General features: G+C 31.5%; 1 protein-coding gene across 1 annotated transcript in view; it reads right to left on the bottom strand.

Annotated features, from left to right (window-relative positions):
- Positions 1-17,950, bottom strand: part of LOC142225850 (facilitated trehalose transporter Tret1-like) — a 331,321-nt gene that overhangs the window by 279,718 nt on the left and 33,653 nt on the right. The window contains exon 2 of the mRNA XM_075295671.1: positions 9,340-9,569. Within this exon, the coding sequence (XP_075151786.1) occupies positions 9,340-9,569 (230 nt within the window). The remainder of the gene's footprint in view (positions 1-9,339; positions 9,570-17,950) is intronic.

Below are 17,950 nucleotides of genomic sequence, written 5' to 3'. Positions count from 1 at the left end.
CTACGTCAAGTCTAAAGTCTACAGAAATAAGCCAGCAACTATTCCAGCTTTGGAAGACAACATTTCCGAAGAAATTCGGGCTATTCCGGCCGAAAAGCTCGAAAAAGTTGCCCAAAATTGGACTTTCCGAATGGACCACCTAAGACGCAGCCGCGGTCAACATTTAAATGAAATTATCTTCAAAAAGTAAATGTCATGGACCAATCTAACGTTTCAAATAAAGAACCGATGAGATTTTGCAAATTTTATGCGTTTTTTAAAAAAAAAAGTTATCAAGCTCTTAACAAATCACCCTTTAGGTTGCATAATTTTGTGTTAAGTCCCCTAACATTCTGATAAACTATAGTAAAATTCGTATCAGACAGGGTTTTATTCAGTTTTTTGATTGCTCAACGGGACGTGCAGGTAAACGGGCAACTCTATCTCTAAAACCAAATTCATGCACCACAGCTCTGTAAGGCCAAAATTCCGGATTGACCACTGTGTCAAAAATGTCCTCAGGTACGAAAATTTTGAATGACGACTTGTTCCTCCTCTCTACAAATTGCAGTTTAGATACCTTAATGTCTACATTTGCATTCAGTTTTGATTTTATGTAGAAATGAATATCATCCTCAGTTGTTTCTGGAGCAAAACGGGCAGCAAAAATGGTTTTCATTGGGGGTAAGACCCTTAAAGGTTTTGGAGCTGAACCAGCAGGCGATTGATTTATAGGTGTATTAAAAGGAGAAAAGAATGCATTAGTATCAGTTAACACAGTAGCTGGTGCCACTACTGTTCCAGTGTTCAGTGAATTCGAATGCGACGGGGTAATAATAATAGGTGGAATAGGTAAATGTGCAGTCTCAGCGTTGTTACTAGGAATGACAACAGTCTCTGAATCCTGAATATTATTGGCGTTAACTAGTGTCGGAGAAATTGTTTCAATCTCATTGTTAGATTAATTCTTGTTAGATTTAGATTTCTTCCTTTTTCTGGAATTTTCAGTTGGTGATTGTAACACCATGTCCAAGTTTGGAGAATTATCAAGAAGATTCTTATATTTTTTAAAGCGATCTGACATCAAATCAAAATCCCTCGAAATATCATCGAGTCTGGCTCTACAGTTTTTAAAAAAGTTAAAAAACTCGCCATCAATATGTTTGCACTTTTCACAGCACCACCGCAGACCCTTATCTTCACGTAAGTTGTCAATTGTATGTGCTGCTAATTGTGCACATTTTGAATGGTAACTTGTTGAACAAATCCAGCATGAAATCATTTGTTCATCCAATTTAGTGATACGACACGACGGTATAGGGCAAGTCATTTTTCAAATTTTCTTAATATGTCAAAGACAAGAATGTGGTGCAAATATATTTCTAACAATTTCGCAATGAATAAATATATGATTCAGACTTGAAATCAAATGTGAAATTTAATACGTAAAATCCAAAGTATACTTCTAGGCATATACAAAATCAGAGTTGAGTTTAGGTTAGCAAATTCAGTACTTAGCTATTTCAACAACCAGTCATTAGTACTTAGCCTGATCAACAACCACAGAAAAACTTTTGAAGTGAGCTTTTATCAATCAAAACAGAAGGAGAACAGTGGACGTTTCTAATTTGTGTACTCACATGTCAAAGCGCCTTTTCTCTTTGTTTACAGAAACCACGAAACAACAACAAAAACTGAAATATTTTTATTGCTTTCGATGGTTTGCAGTTTTATAAAACTTTATAAAAAATACAGCTTTCAACACAAAACAGCTCAAACGAAATATGTCGAACAGAATGCAAAAGCTTTAGATCACGTTAAGCACCGGTTTTAGCACAAGTTAAGCGAGATATTCACAATGAAATTTTAATTTTAATTAGAGCAACTTGAAAACACGTCCAACAATGTAACAATGTTCTTCTAGTACAACACAAACATAAACTAATGAATACCAATACTTTGTTGATAAAAACAACAAGAGAGCGCAGTGCTGCCGCTACTACTTCAATCGAAGTATTTTGCTTCATTTTCACAAAATTTACTTCGTCACTCCTTCTTCCTAAAATCTGCTTCACTTTTTGTTCTGCTTCAAATTTTTAAATTTTCCCCATATTACCTAATTGTTTTTCCTATTCCTCTAATTACGACGAACATAGCGGTTGTAATCACTGAATTATTAACCGATGTGGACCAATTTTTGCATAGTTGTTAGAGACCATATACTTACACCATGTACCAAATTTCAACCTGATCGGATGAAATTTGGTTCTCTTAGAGGTTCCGCAAGCCAAATCGGGGGATCAGTTTATATGGGGGTTATACATAATTATGGATCGATGTGGACCAATTAGAGTCCCCGCAAGCCAAATTTGGGGGTCCGTTTATATGGGGGCTATAAGTAAAAGTGGACCGATATGGCCCATTTGCAATACCACCCGACCTACATCAATAACAACTACTTGTGCCAAGTTTCGAGTCGATAGCTTCTTTCGATCGGAAGTTAGCGTGATTTCAACAGACGGACCGACATGTTCAGATCGACTCAGAATTTCACCACGATCCAGAAAGTATATACTTTATGGGGTCTTAGAGCAATATTTAGATGTGTTACAAACGGAATGACAAAGTTAATATACCCCCATCCTATGGTGGAGGGTATAATAAAATGAATCCTATTGTTTGTTTTCACAAATGTATGCTACTTCAATTTTATTCAATCTACTCCTCTTTTTTCCAAACTCTACTTCACTCAATTTTTCACTAGCGGCAGCACTGAGAGAACGACTTAGTAATCTTATGGATGGAGAAGATCTATCACTATTTATTGAGAGTGAAAACATCATCATTCGCGCCTCTCACAACAAGAGCTTCAATTCAACACACATCAAGAAGTTAGCTACACTAAAACAACAACAACATGCTGAACTCAATTTCAAGCGCAATGACGATTGCTTCGTCAATAACACAGACAAACACATACCACCAAACGTTCAATGGTTGCTCTCGTTGGGACCAAAATTCTCTCTCCCTACGACAAGAACAACTTTCCCATTGTTTAATGTAATAGCGGAAGGAGGAGAGTGTGTTCAAACATTAGAAAGTAAAGAGCAACAAGAGAACGCTAGAATAAAACTTGTTGCGTTGATAGATAGGTTAGATTAGGTTAGGTGGCAGCCCGATGTATCGGCTCACTTAGACTATTCAGTCCATTGTGATACCACATTGGTGAACTTCTCTCTTATCACTGAGTGTTGCCCGATTCCATGTTAAGCTCAATGACGTTGATAGATGACCATCTACGAAGAGAAAAACTGGATAAAAGAGACAAATTCATATTAGACACAGTGGGGGAAGTGAGACAATTTCTAAAATTAAACAAAGACATATTAATCCTGAGTGCAGACAAAGGGGGAAAAACGGTAGCCATGAAAAAAGATGACTACGAATATAAAATGAAAACTGTATTAGGTGATATGTGCACATACCGCAGGCTAAAACGAGATCCTACGTCAGGATTACAGACCAAGAACAATAAATTGGTAGAGAAATTATTCAAAATTAATATATTAAATGCGAACGAAAAATATAAATTGACTGCCACAGCTCCAAGGATATATGGACTCCCAAAAATTCATAAGGAAGGGACACTTCACAGACCCATTTGTTCGTCCATTAATTCCCCTACGTATAACGTATCAAAATACATAACAGACATATTGAAAAATCTCACGAAGGATTCGAAGTATAATATAAAGGATGGGATAGAATTTAAGAAAAGAATAAACCAACAAACAATACATGACAACGAATTGCTAATTTCTTTCGACGTGGTATCTCTATTTCCCAGTGTACCTATAAATCTAGCGATAAGGACGATTAAAGAAAAATGGGCTATAATACAAGAATTCACCAAAATACCAATGCATTTGTTTTTACAAATAGTGACACTATGCATTAAGGACTCCAGATATTTCACATATGACGATAAGATATTTGAACAAACAAAAGGAATGCCTATGGGATCTCCTATATCTCCCATAGTCGCAGATATCATAATGGAGGAATTATTAGACGACGCAATGAATAAATTCTCAAAAAAGCCAAGATTTCTGACTAAATATGTTGATGACATATTTTGCATCATAGACAAAGACGAAATAGACAACACATTGACGACTCTTAACGCATTTAATCGACAACTTCAATTCACAATGGAATGTGAAAACGAAGGAAAATTGCCTTATCTTGACACAGTGGTTCAAAGACACAGCAATCAACTAAGATTAAACTGGTACGAAAAGAACCCAGCATCGGGAAGACTAATCTACTTTCACTCCAATCATCCTCGACGTATTAAGATCAACACTGCTACAAATTTTATAAACAGGGTTTTAAACATAAGCGACGTAAAATTTCATAAGGCTAACGAGAAGAAAATACGACAGATTCTACAACAAAATGACTTCCCCAATAAGACAATTAGCGATCTTCTAAAGTACGTGAAAAATAAAAAAGATACAAATGATGACAAACAGGAAGCCACAGCTATGGTTTTCAAAAAGATGACATATGTCCCAGGCTTCTCCGAAAGATTTGAAAAATCAAACATATACAACAAGGATAATTACAAAATGGCCCAAAAATGTAACAAAACGATATATGACCTTTTCGGTAAATAATGTGTTTAGTAGCTTGGAGCGCTATTTAACAGGGAGCGATATTGAATTAAGTTGGTGGTTGTTGCTTGTTATTACAAAATTAACATTTTATTTTTCCTTGGGCAATTGATCAGCTACTTCTTTGATCCTTACAAACTGTGTGGTCCGCTGTTCGAATCCCCGTCCGGCAAAAGGTAAAATTAAAATAAAAAAATCATACAATTGAATAATTTCTTCTACAATGTTTGTATTACAGAAAAAGGTGCTAAGAACTAAAACATCTCGTGGAAGTGAGAAAGATGTGGGGGAATATACAATTGGGCAGAAACAAAATTTTGAGCATTCAGGTCGAAAACCTATGTTGTTAGCACCTATATTACCTGTTTATTTTCATAATTCATTATGATTGTAAATATAAGTAAATAAATAAAATTTTGAGCACAATATTGTTTGGGAGAATTTTTTTAAGCATATAATATTTTTGGGTGCAAAATGCTTCCAAACATATTATATGTTCACATAATAACATATTGTTTTTTGGAAGACAACATTATTGAATTTGGATGCAAAAATACAAAATGTTTGGAACTTAGACTACCCAAACATATATTGTTTAGACCAATATGCTTTCAAACATATTATATATTGGAAGAGATCAAACATATAAATGTTTGGGCAATAGCCAAAAATGTATATGCTTGAAGCAAAATATGTTTGGGAGTATATGTTACAGAAGCGATTTTTTGTGAGCGTGCACCTTTTACAATTTCAATACCTACAAATATAAACAAAAAAATCCAAAACCAATTTTTTTACAAAAGGTTAGCGTCTCTGAATATTACCTGATAATTGAAGATTCCAAAATGAAGTCGAATGAAGGGGTTGTTATTCTGCTGGTGTTTTTTTTATAAACCAATTTTCAAAAAACGAACATTTTTCTCACTAATTTAAAATAACAAATATTTTATATATTTTATTTGTTTTTTATAATATTATTTTACTATATTATTTTTTAGCAATCTCTCCGTATACCATAACAACGCGATTCCAACTAAAAAACAACCCACGCGCAAACATATGGATTACATCAAAGACAGGTATCGATTACAGGTACATACAAGAAATGTAGGAAATTTTCCTATATTCTAACAAGTGAGTTTCCTTAAGTTCTGAAAGGATTGAATACTTCTTAGTACGAATGAACTAAAATAATTTTCTATGCCAAGTGTTATTCGTATGTATGAAAAGTTTTCTATAATAAAGGAAGTCTGAATTATCATTTTATAAGAAATCTTACTAAATTTGAGGAAACTTGGTTTTAGTTCGGTTTTTGTTTATTTTTACGAATGCTTTGTTATCGGTGAATAAAATTTTCTTTTTCAGTAGTAAATTCTTATACCCAGCGAAGAAAATAGTATGAGTAAAATTCCATGCCTTATTCTAGTTAATGAACTATTCCTAACTGCTTACAGTTTAGGATTTTTTTTTACTGAAACGAGTAAATTTTATTATTTTTCACAAAAATTTACCGTGATGGAAATAAAATGGATAAACTATATTGATGAAAATTTTTTCCTTTAGTTTCGAAGGCACTTTTTTCTGGGTGTACGTTTTCCATTTGATAACAATACATGGAAATTGGAAATAGTGGAATAATAAACTAATATTTCAAGACCAGTCGATGCTGTTGATTCTTAATAAAAATATTTAATATATTAATAAAACATTGAAGAAAAAATGCACCTATATAAATAAATAAAATTATATTTAAAAACGTAAGTAAGCAGTTCAAATTTTGAAGCAAAAGATTTACTACAAATATGTAAGATTTGTGCAAATGAATGGAAAACGTTTAATAAAATCCATTCCATATATGAATTCAATTCAGTTAAACGTTTTTATTCTATAGTATAGTTGTACAAAAATATTGAAAAATATTAACTAAAATATAGAATGCATTTTTCCTAATTGCTAAGAAAATCACATCGTGCAAACAAATGAAAATGTCTTTGGAGCTATACGAAGTTTAACTTTCTTCAAAATTAGTTCATTTTAACTTAAAGAAGGGGTCACTTTTTCTGGGTGTAATAATACGAATTATATGTGGCATAATAAGTTTCCTTCAAAATATATAAAGACTACATGGTTTCCGTTATTTCTACTTTTTATGATATTTTTGCTTTTATTGTAATAATTTTTATTAAAAAAAGTTCGCTCGACTAATGTGCGTTTGTACTCCTACACTGTAATTATAAGATTAAAATCTTGTTGTGTAGGATAATATGTGAAATAAATAAATAAATAAAAAAGTAATAAAAAATTAAATTAAACTCAAAAGTATGAGTTGTTTATTTGTCAAGTTGTTTTTTTTTTAATCAAGTTTTTTTTTTGGTCAATGTCAAGCTTTTTGACAAATTGGATCTGGCAAGCCTAAGTGTACCCGTAAAATTTTCAATAACTGTGGCAACTATAATCAACTCCAATTTGAGTTTATTCAAATTGTCACAGTGTTATCGTTGAAATATTTAATTCAAAGCGTTGCAAATTTTCCTTATTGAGTTAAATACTTTTTTTTACCGCGAAACGAAATTTCCATACAATGATTCGTTGGTCTAAAATTTCCTTTAACCCTGGACAGTCATCCTTCGTCAAAATGACGACGCGTAATTCCATTTTCGATTTAAAATGCAGTTTGGTCGATTGGGAAATGATACATTTAAGTTATACCAATACAATCATTTTATAAAAACAAATTGAATAAGGAAATAAACTAAAAATTTTGGTTCTTATTTTTGTTCACGATGCCAATTATAGCGTAGCCAAAATGACTAAGGATGACGTTAGTGTACAAAAAATAAGGATGACTTTCCAGGGTTAAGAAGATATTTTTGCGTGTAATAGAGTAAGTGCAGCAAATGTGGTACACTGAAAAAACAGTGAACTCAACAGGAAGAAAACTTTGGGTTAATTTTAGAAAATTTTGAATATTTGTAGAAAAGTTTAACTAAACAGTATTACAAAGTCTGGCATCACGCCGATATGACGAATTTAGTAAATCTTTATGTTTAATTTGTGTATAATTTTCCCCCGTTTTTTAGTTCATTTAACTAACGTATGCAAAAAATTATTAGAGTAAAGAAAACTTTCTCCAAACATAATAATTCCATGAACTAAAATTAAGTTAAATTGGCTTAGTGAAATAGAAAGTTCACTTTTTTGAATGTACAGTTTGGTAATGTGGTATAGTAGCTTTTTATCCATCTAACAACATACGAATAACTAAGTCAAGCTGAATAGATCGTGGCTTTCAGAGAAAGAGCCAATCAAAGATCAATTTGATTTTTTCAACTCTTTCTTTGTGCCAGTTGAAAAAATCACATTTACCTGCGCTCGAAAGGTCTATTTTCATTTTATTAATTTTCGGATGTAAATAACTGACGAGTACTAAATAAGCACAAAATGTATGCAATTGCAATACATACATATATTGCATTTATTTTTTTTTTACAAAAAAATCTACATTATGGTGTATCACATTACCTGCACATTTTATGAATTCGTGCTTAATGTGTTTTTAATAAATTCACAAATATATCCGAAATTATGTTTTCGCTCGTAGTTCCGTGGATGGTTAACACTAGCAAAATGAATGTGGTAGAATCTTAGAATCTCGTCGGACAAAAAAAAAAATTGGCTATCGTTCAATAGTTTCAGAAATATTTCCAAAATAGCGAGTTGGACCACTGTGTAACGTTTCTTTAAATCGGCTTGTGTGTTCCCAACAATGTGATTTATAGATTTAAGGCAAATTTTATAAAATAAAATGTTATAAATCACTTGCACCCAAAAAAAGTGAACTGTTCTATAGGAAACAATTTTCGATTCGATTTTGAGATTTCCACAAAGCGTTGTTGAAACCAGGAAATTTTAATGCCCTGTTGTACTTTTTAACTGCAGTTCACGAAATTACATCATCTCATAGAAGAAAAAATTAATTAAAAGTAAAGAAGAAAATCATTGGCGCCAAATCACCATACACAGAAAAAAAATTCACGAAAAACTTTCCAATTAAAATTTTAATTGAGTTTTAAACAACATTCAATAAAAAATTTCAAATTTTTTAATTGAAACAAAAATCAATCACAAAAATTAATAGTATCAACTAATTTTTTAATTGGACCAATTAATTTTTTAAATGACCTTCAATTAATTTTTTAATTGATACTATCATTTCTGTGATTGAAGACATTTCAATTAAAAAAATAATTGGATCAATTAATTTCGTGATTGAATCAGATTTTTTTTTTGGGAATCGTACGAAAATCTTCGTTTGCTTTAGTTCATATTGATCTTATGTGTACGGCCATTGAACTTTATACTCACGTTTAGTTCATAAAATGTTTGAGACATACTTAAAAAAAGATTTCATTAAGTTGCGATAAAAACTATAAAATTTAACTACAAACAAATAATTTTTTTCCAATAAAAATAAGTTCGAAAGACGAAAATTACTGATAGGAATTCGGACCCTTTGTATGCATGGTCGGTCTATAATACGCTCAACATATAGCAACAAATATGACTTTCGTCCAATTTTGAGCAGCCGGAATGAATGTCATATTAGTTTATTATTACCAGTATTTGTACTCTAAAGGAATGCCTCTGAGGCGTGTATACAAATATATTTGCATTTTATACTTACAACATGAGGTACTGCTAATATGTACATGCAGACTTTGCGTCCTATTATGTTTTGCAAAAAACCAATGACAATATTTCCGCATAGACTGCCAAGACCTAGAAGAGAACCTATCCAAGATGCGTCTTCAACTGAAACTGTAAAATGCAAGGGTGAAGAATCCGATTGTAATTTCGATAAAGTTGGTGAAAGCCACCCTAGTCCCACTCCATGGGAAAACATCATAATACAGACTGAAAGTAAAATTAAATATGGATATATTAAAGAATTATATATAAGGTAGCCTTATTTCATCAGTGATATTGAACGGATCATCAAAATGGAAAAAGTATTGTTCATATTGTATATGTTTATATATATATATATATATATATATATATATATATATATATATATATATATATATATATATATATATATATATATATATATATATATATATATATATATATATATATATATATATATATATATATATATATATATATATATATATATATATAGTTAAGTTGTTAGTTTAAATAGTTGTATTTAAATAAAAACTTAAACAAAAGTATTCCGGTCACAATTGTTTTAATTGGAAATATAAAAACCCCAAATATATATATATATATATATATATATATATATATATATATATATATATATATATATATATATATATATATATATATATATATATATATATATATATATATATATATATATATATATATATATATATATATATATATATATATATATATATATATATATATATATATATATATATATATATATATATATATATATATATATATATATATATATATATATATATATATATATATATATATATATATATATATATATATATATATATATATATATATATATATATATATTTGGGGTTTTTATATTTCCAATTAAAACAATTGTGACCGAATACTTTTGTTTAAGTTTTTATTTAAATACAACTATTTAAACTAGGTTAGGTTAGGTTAGGTTAGGTTAGGTGGCAGCCTGATGTATCAGGCTCACTTAGACTATTCAGTCCATTGTGATCCCACATTGGTGAACTATTTAAACTAACAACTTAACTTAACTTACAAGAAATTAAAATCGAATGTAAATGCCCGTGTTGAATGCGCGAGAATTACAAAAGAAAATGAAGAAATTGTGATACTTTTAAGTTAGTGTTTTTGAATGCCAACACTATACCCGTACTAATTGGTATCGAGTATTAAACCAGTGATGCCACAACATTCCTCGTTCGGAGGAAACTCATCTGAACCTTAGAGGAACCGTTACCGTTTACGTTACGTTCATCCAGATGCCAAATTTTTCGCTTACAAGTAAGAGATAAGAAAACAAATAATACTTTTTTGGTTGACAGCGGCGCCGATGTTTCCGTTTTGCCACTGGCCTCCAAGTCTTCTGACATCCGTCCTTCTGCTGTTATGCTGTACGCCCCATTAAGGTAATAGGGAAGCAGCGCATAAAACTTGATCTTGGCCTCGGTCGTGATTTCCACTGGTCATTCGTCATTGCCGACGTGACGTCATTGTGGGTGACATTATCGACTCCGATTTTATAACGACTTGCTTATCGATTTATGACGCAACCGACTTATCGACAACAAGACTGGTCTTGTATCCCAGCTTTCGTCATCCAAGTCTCCTGTCGCAGCTGTCATTCGAACATACGATCCTACAGCAACGTTTGCGGATATTTTGCAAAATTTCGCCGACATCACCCGACTTTCGCCATATGGTTCAACGACTAAATCAACGATCTTTCATCGCATAGAAACGACAGGCCAGCCTGTTTTCTGCCGACCTAGACGTCTTTCGCCAGAAAAGCTCGCCGCTGCAAAAAAAGAGTTTGAATTCCTCATGAAAACCGGTATTTGCCAGCCGTCCAACAGCAACTGGTCCAGTCCGTTGCACTTAGTTGCTTGATTTGAACGCCCAGACGTTATCGGATCGTTATCCGTTGCCATATTTAAAAACTTTTCAAAAATTGATCTACAAAAGGCTTTCCACCAGGTGCCAATTCATCCTGATGATGTTCCGAAAACTGCTATTAGTACGCCATTCGGCCTATACGAATTTAAATTCATAACGTTCGGTCTTTGTAACGCCGCCCAGACGTTTCAAAGGCTTATCAACGAGGTGTTACGAGGATTGGATTATGTTTTCCGGTATATCGACGATATTTGTGTTGCGTCACCTTCGATTGAACAACATCGCCAATATCTGGCCGAAGTTTTTCACCGCCTTCGGGAAAATCACCTAGCCATCAACCTCAAGAAGTGTGAATTTGGTAAAACCGAAATCAAATTTCTTGGTCACCTGGTCAACGCTGATGGAATTCGCCCTTTACCTGAAAAAATAGCCGTAATTCAAGATTTTCCGAAACCGAGTGTGGCCCAAGAGCTTAAAAGGTTTATCGCCATGGTAAATTTTTATAGGAAGTTCTTGCCAAAAGCAATTTCGTATCTTATGCAACTACAACAGATGATAGTTGGCAACACAAAAAAAAAGATCAAACGCCCTTAGTGTGGTCTACGTCCACGGAAGCTGCATTCGAACGGTGTAAGACTGAGCTAGCAAACGCAACGATTTTAGCACATCCGTCTGCAGAAGCTGAATTGGCAATCTTCGTTGATGCGTCCGATACTGCAGTGGAGCGGTTCTTCACCAAAACGTCAATGGCAATTTACAGCCTCTCGGATTTTATTCAAAGAGATTCACAAGTACGCAGCAAAAATACTCTACATATGATCGAGAGCTGTCAGCGATGTACCAAGCTGTTTGCTACTTTCGATATATGATTGAAGGCCGATCCTGTTACATCGTTACCGACCATCGTCCGCTTATTTTTGCATTTCGCCAAAAACTGGAAAAAGCTTCCCCACGCAGGATACGTCAGCTCGACTTTATAAGCCAATTCACTACCGATATTCGCCATACCCCTGGTGTAGAGAACGCAACGGCCGATGCACTTTCTCGCATTGAATCGATCGAATGTGTCGTGGATTTTTCACGAATGGCGGCCGCACAGAAAAGTGATACGCAGCTTCAGCAAATGCTTGAAAACTCAGGTACGCAAATGAAGTCGATGACATTAAAATATTTTTCTATCCCAGGTTCTAACGACCAATTAATATGCGATGCAACGACGAGTTCGTCCCTACATTCCGGAAATTTTTCGGAATAGGATAATTTCGATGATGCATAATTTGTCACACCCAGCCGTCCGAGCTACCACAAAGTTACTCACCGCCAGGTTTTGCTGGCCCGGGATTAGAAAAGAAATTTTAATCCTCGATGGATTAATTGAGTTTTTAAAAAATATCAAGGAGATAAAATCTCCTTTTTAATCTTTTTTATGGAGCTTTTGCTCTCTTTTAGTTTCACCGATAAATGGTCCTAACTTTTTCAAAGAGCTCAACCCCGAATGAGCTGACCAAATAAAACACGTTTGCGTCGTTTGATAATCTGATCAAGACTAAAGTTTATTCATTATTGTAAAACTATATATACAGTTTGTCAAGAAAGTGTTTTGACAATGGGATAAAAATTATGTTTTGTTCCAAAATTAAATATAATGAAATTTTAAAAAAAATATTTTATTATGTATTTTGCAAAGTATACATACGTACACAGAATTAAAAATTTAATAAAATATTTAATATTTCAATTATTTCTAGAATTTGAAATATTTGGCAATTTCAAAAGACTTTCTTGACATACTGTACTTAACAATCAGAAATATGATTATAGGGAATAGGAATCTTAGTTCTTTGTTCCCTTTGTTGTAAATCTTTATTGACCGGAAACATGAACGGTTTTAATTGCCTTGGTAATAAGAATGCTATATTAATTTAATATCATCGATCATGTAATTGATTGTGAAATATGACTATTGCGGTATGCAACATGAGTCATCACTTTATTCTATTAATGGAAAGGTAGTTTATGCTGGGTTATAACACCCCCGGACGAAGACTCTTGCCCGTGGTCCAAAGGATCTAAGGGGAAGGGTACATTGACCGCTACTTTTATATTATTTTCTTTTGCTTTATATTTAATGTATACATATAATGCTACAATAATTATGATTACAAAAATTAACATATATAGGGTGTAGTTCGTTACTTTCTGTTTAAATTTAAGTTCTGTTATAAATTTAGTATTTTTTATGTGATTGTATTTTATTTCTTCTAAGGATTCATGGGTATTATTTAACATTTCAATTTTTCTAATAGGATTTGGAATAATTAACATATTTTGATACATTCTTTTGTCGTACCATTTATCCAATTCTATTTGACAATTTTGTATATGCATTAAATGGTTTCCAAATAGTTTTAGTGGGTATTTATTATATGTATGATTAACTGTTTGATTTACATTTATTGTGATTGTAATATTAAGACCAATTTCTATTATTTCTGTTTTATCGTTTTTTACATAGTGACACTTCATCAGTTTATAATTGAATAGATTAGAGATACATTCATCTTGAATTTCTGTTAGATTTTTTATTTCATTTACATCGTAATATATTTGATTGTTTCTTGTGATAAACAATTTATTTTTAATATCTATTTCCATTTTATTTTTATTCGGTATTGGTTGGATATAAATTTCTTGAAATTCTTTGGTATTATATTGGAGTATTTCTAAAATAAAAACTATATTAATTTTATATATAGCTAAATGCATTTTAATTTCTTTCATTGTATCCAATGTAATGTTATATAATTTAATTTCTTCATCACTTAATATATCTCGAGTTAATATTTTTAATTTAGATGCGAGAATTAAATCTCAAACTTTATCTAATAGTTTGCTCATGTGATCAATTTGATATTTTAATCTATACATTTTATTGGTTTTTGCTGTATTATTTTTTATTGAGTCTATACCAGTAATAGTTTTAATTAAGAGTTTCGTTTGTTCATTATATAATTTTGACAAATTTCCTAATTGATTGTCAAATTGATTATTAATTTGTATCTGGTTATTACTTTGAGTTATTACATCATGTCCGTTTGTTTCTAAAATTCGTAGTTTTTCCTCAATTTCTTCTCTATCATTATTATCCATTGTTCCGTAAAGATATTTTAATCCAGTTCCAAGTATATTAATTAAACCTCTTCTGGTTCTTGTTTGATGGGGAATAATGCTTCTGAGTCGTAAATCTACATGTTGTATTTCGTGGGATAAGTATAAATCATTAAGATGTGAGGCATCTTCCTTTAGTTCATCCAAATAGTTCAAATATCTTGTTGTATTAAAAATGTGTAGGATTTTTGTATAATTTTCTATTAAATATCTTTCTTTAAGTTGAACAATTGTATATCCGTTTCCTTCATTCAAATCAATTATTTCGAGTTTCTGTGCTACCACTGGGGATATCATCAAGAAAATCGCCAGTAAGGACTTCCAAAGACCTGGAAAGACATTTTCTTTTAATGAACTGGTCTTTATGAAGGATTTTATTTCGATTATCTAATTTATATTTTTTATCCTCAATTTGTCTTGTTTCTAATTTCTTTACTTTAGTTTCTGTTTTATGGAGGATGTTTGTTTTTCCAAATTTCGGGTTAATATCCTCGTCTTTTCTATCCTTGTTCCTGTAATCTAACATCTTTTCCTTTGTTTTTTCAATTTCTTTATAAATTTCTTTGATTTCAATATCTTTATTATAAAAATGTAAATCTATTGGTTTATATCTCGTACAGAGATGAATTGTATTATTATATGCTTGTAATGCTTGTAAAGGTAAATCGTAATTGTACGCGATGTCATTATTTTCTTCCCTAACTTTTAGAATTCTAATGTTTTCGTTAAGGCTACTATGAAAACTTTCTATATCTGAATTACCTGTATGTCTATGAGGGGTTGTGAAGTGATGTTCAATGTTATTATCTTGGAGATGTCCAATAAAAACAGGGTTAGAAAATGTTGGGTCGTTATCCATAGTTATTTTTTCTGGTTTTTTCATAATAAGGAATAATTTAGTTAAAGCTTTCACAGCTTGTAATGGTGTCTTATCGGTTAACTCCTCAATTGCTGCATACTTGGTAAATTTATCAATCATCGTAAGATAGAATATTTGACTGTTTAAATACCATATGTCTATGTGGTAGTGTATATATGGCCCACTTGGTGTTTCTGTCTTTTCAAAGGGTAATTTAATGGGGTTTCTTTCTATTTTAAAGTTACATATAATACAATTATTAATAATCTTCGTGATTTCCTTCTTCATATTTGGATAATAATATTTCTTTTTTAATTCTAGATATGTTTTATCGATTCCAGGGTGATTATTTTCAATCCTGTGATGTCTATTAATAATTTCCATTAGTTTTTCATATTCAACATCCTCTAACATGATTGTAGTCGCAATAATCTCAAATTGTTTCGTATTTAACGGGTTTTCTTTTATCATTTTATATTCCGATTGAAGTTTCAAATAAATTTCTTTATCCATACAATATAATGCAGAAAGATTATATTCCATTGCATTATTTATTATCCGGGTTACCAACTCATCGTCAAAATTTTCATAAGAATACGTAGTTCTATCTTTATCAAATATCCTTTCTTTTATTGTTTCATTATTGTTATTTTTAATTATTATTATTTGATTTCTATAATATTGGGTAGGTTTTTCTGATATCTTGAAAAAATTATGATCATCATCATTCGCGCTGTGTACCGTTGGTACCGGTGAAGATGGTCTTTCTATTGTTACGTTTATCAATAACACTTTACCATATTCTTGTTTCACTTGATCTTTTGTCAACTTATGTTGATTTCTATAGTGACTGTACAACGAATTCGGTTGTCTATATATTTTTTCACACAATTCACAAAGGAAATTATTTCTATTTAGATGTTCTTGTAAGTGTCTTTGAAGTAAATATTTTCTCGAGTAGATTTTATTGCATATTTCACATTTAAATTCCTTTCCGGAAGTAAATATATTGACTTCTTTTGACTAGAGAGAGCATCAGTCACTCTGTTTTCTTTTCCTTCTACATGTTTAATGTCAAATTCATATTCATTTAATTTAATTTTCCAACGTATTAATTTCGAATTTGGTTCTTTAAGGTTCGCGAGCCAAATTAGTGGTTTATGATCAGTTTTTAATTCGAATTTCCTTCCATAAAGATAGTGGCGGAATTGCTTTACTGCCCAAACGATTGCTAACAATTCTTTTTCTACAGTAGAATAATTAATTTCATGTTCATTTAAAGTACGTGATGCAAATGCTATTGGTCCATCTTGTTGAGATAATACTGCACCTAATGCATAATTACTTGCGTCTGTGGTCAATGTGAAAAGTTTTTCAAAATCAGGATACCTAAGTACCATGTCTGACATTAGTATCTGTCGTAATTTATTGAACGAGTTGACATAATCAGTATCTTTTACATTAATCACCGCGTCCTTTTTTAGTCTCATTGTCATTGGTTTTGCTATCCTTGCGTAGCTGGGGATAAATTTCCTATAATAACCTGTTAGTCCTAAAAAACTTTGAGTCTGCTTTATAGTTTTGGGGATAGGAAATTCTTTAATACACTTTATCTTGTTCGGGTTGGGTTTGACACCGTTATTGGTAACTACATGTCCTAAAAATTCAGTTTCCTTTTTCAAAAAATCCGATTTATTCAAAGATACTTTTAAATTTGCTTCCTGTAATGTTTCCAAAATTTTTCCTAAGTTATCTATATGTTCTTGCAACGATGTGGAGAATATCAAAATATCATCCATGTATACCACACATATTTTATTAATGTGTTCCCTAAGGACATTATTCATCATTCTTTGGAAAGTCGCAGGGGCATTTTTTAATCCGAATGGCATTCTAATGAATTCAAAATGTCCATTAGAAGTGGAGAATGCGGTTTTTTCTCTGTCTTCTGGATTTACTTCAATTTGGTAAAATCCTTTAGTAAGATCTAGAGTTGAAAAGTAGTTGGCTCGACCTAATTTATCTAAAATGTCATCTATTATTGGAATTGGGTATTTGTCATCTTCAGTAATTGCATTTAATTTCCTATAGTCTATGACTATTCTCCATTCTCTATTTCCTATTTTATCCTCTTTCTTAGGGACTATCCATATAGGAGAATTATACGGTGATGAGCTATGTCTTATAATTCCTTGTTGAAGCATTTCTGACATTTGTCTATCTACCTCTTTAGAATGTATTGATGGGTATCTATATGATTTAGTGTAAACGGGTCCTTTATCTCCTGTCTCAATTTTATGTTTTACTTCATTTGTAAAGCTGAGGTCATCTCCAGGATGATAAAATGCATATTTATTAATCAATTTCTTTAATTCAAGTTTTTCTTCCGTGTTTAAATGATCTGTACGTAATTGGTCTGTTATTCCCAACACGTTTAGATTATATAATTCCGTCAATCCATCAATTGGATTAAATTCTGTCTCTTTATCTCCCTCAAAGTACATTTTATACCTTTGAGTATTAATTATTATTTCTCGTTTTTCGTAATCAATTTTTGAGTTATTTTCTCTTAACGTCTGGTTTCCTAAAATTCCGTCAAAAATTTGTGGAATTTATATAGTCGGAATGTCGTGTCTGTCTT

Source organism: Haematobia irritans, chromosome 2 (genome assembly GCF_050003625.1).
Source record: "Haematobia irritans isolate KBUSLIRL chromosome 2, ASM5000362v1, whole genome shotgun sequence".
NCBI classification, from domain to species: domain Eukaryota; kingdom Metazoa; phylum Arthropoda; class Insecta; order Diptera; family Muscidae; genus Haematobia; species Haematobia irritans.
This window is presented reverse-complemented; position numbering and strand designations above follow the sequence as displayed.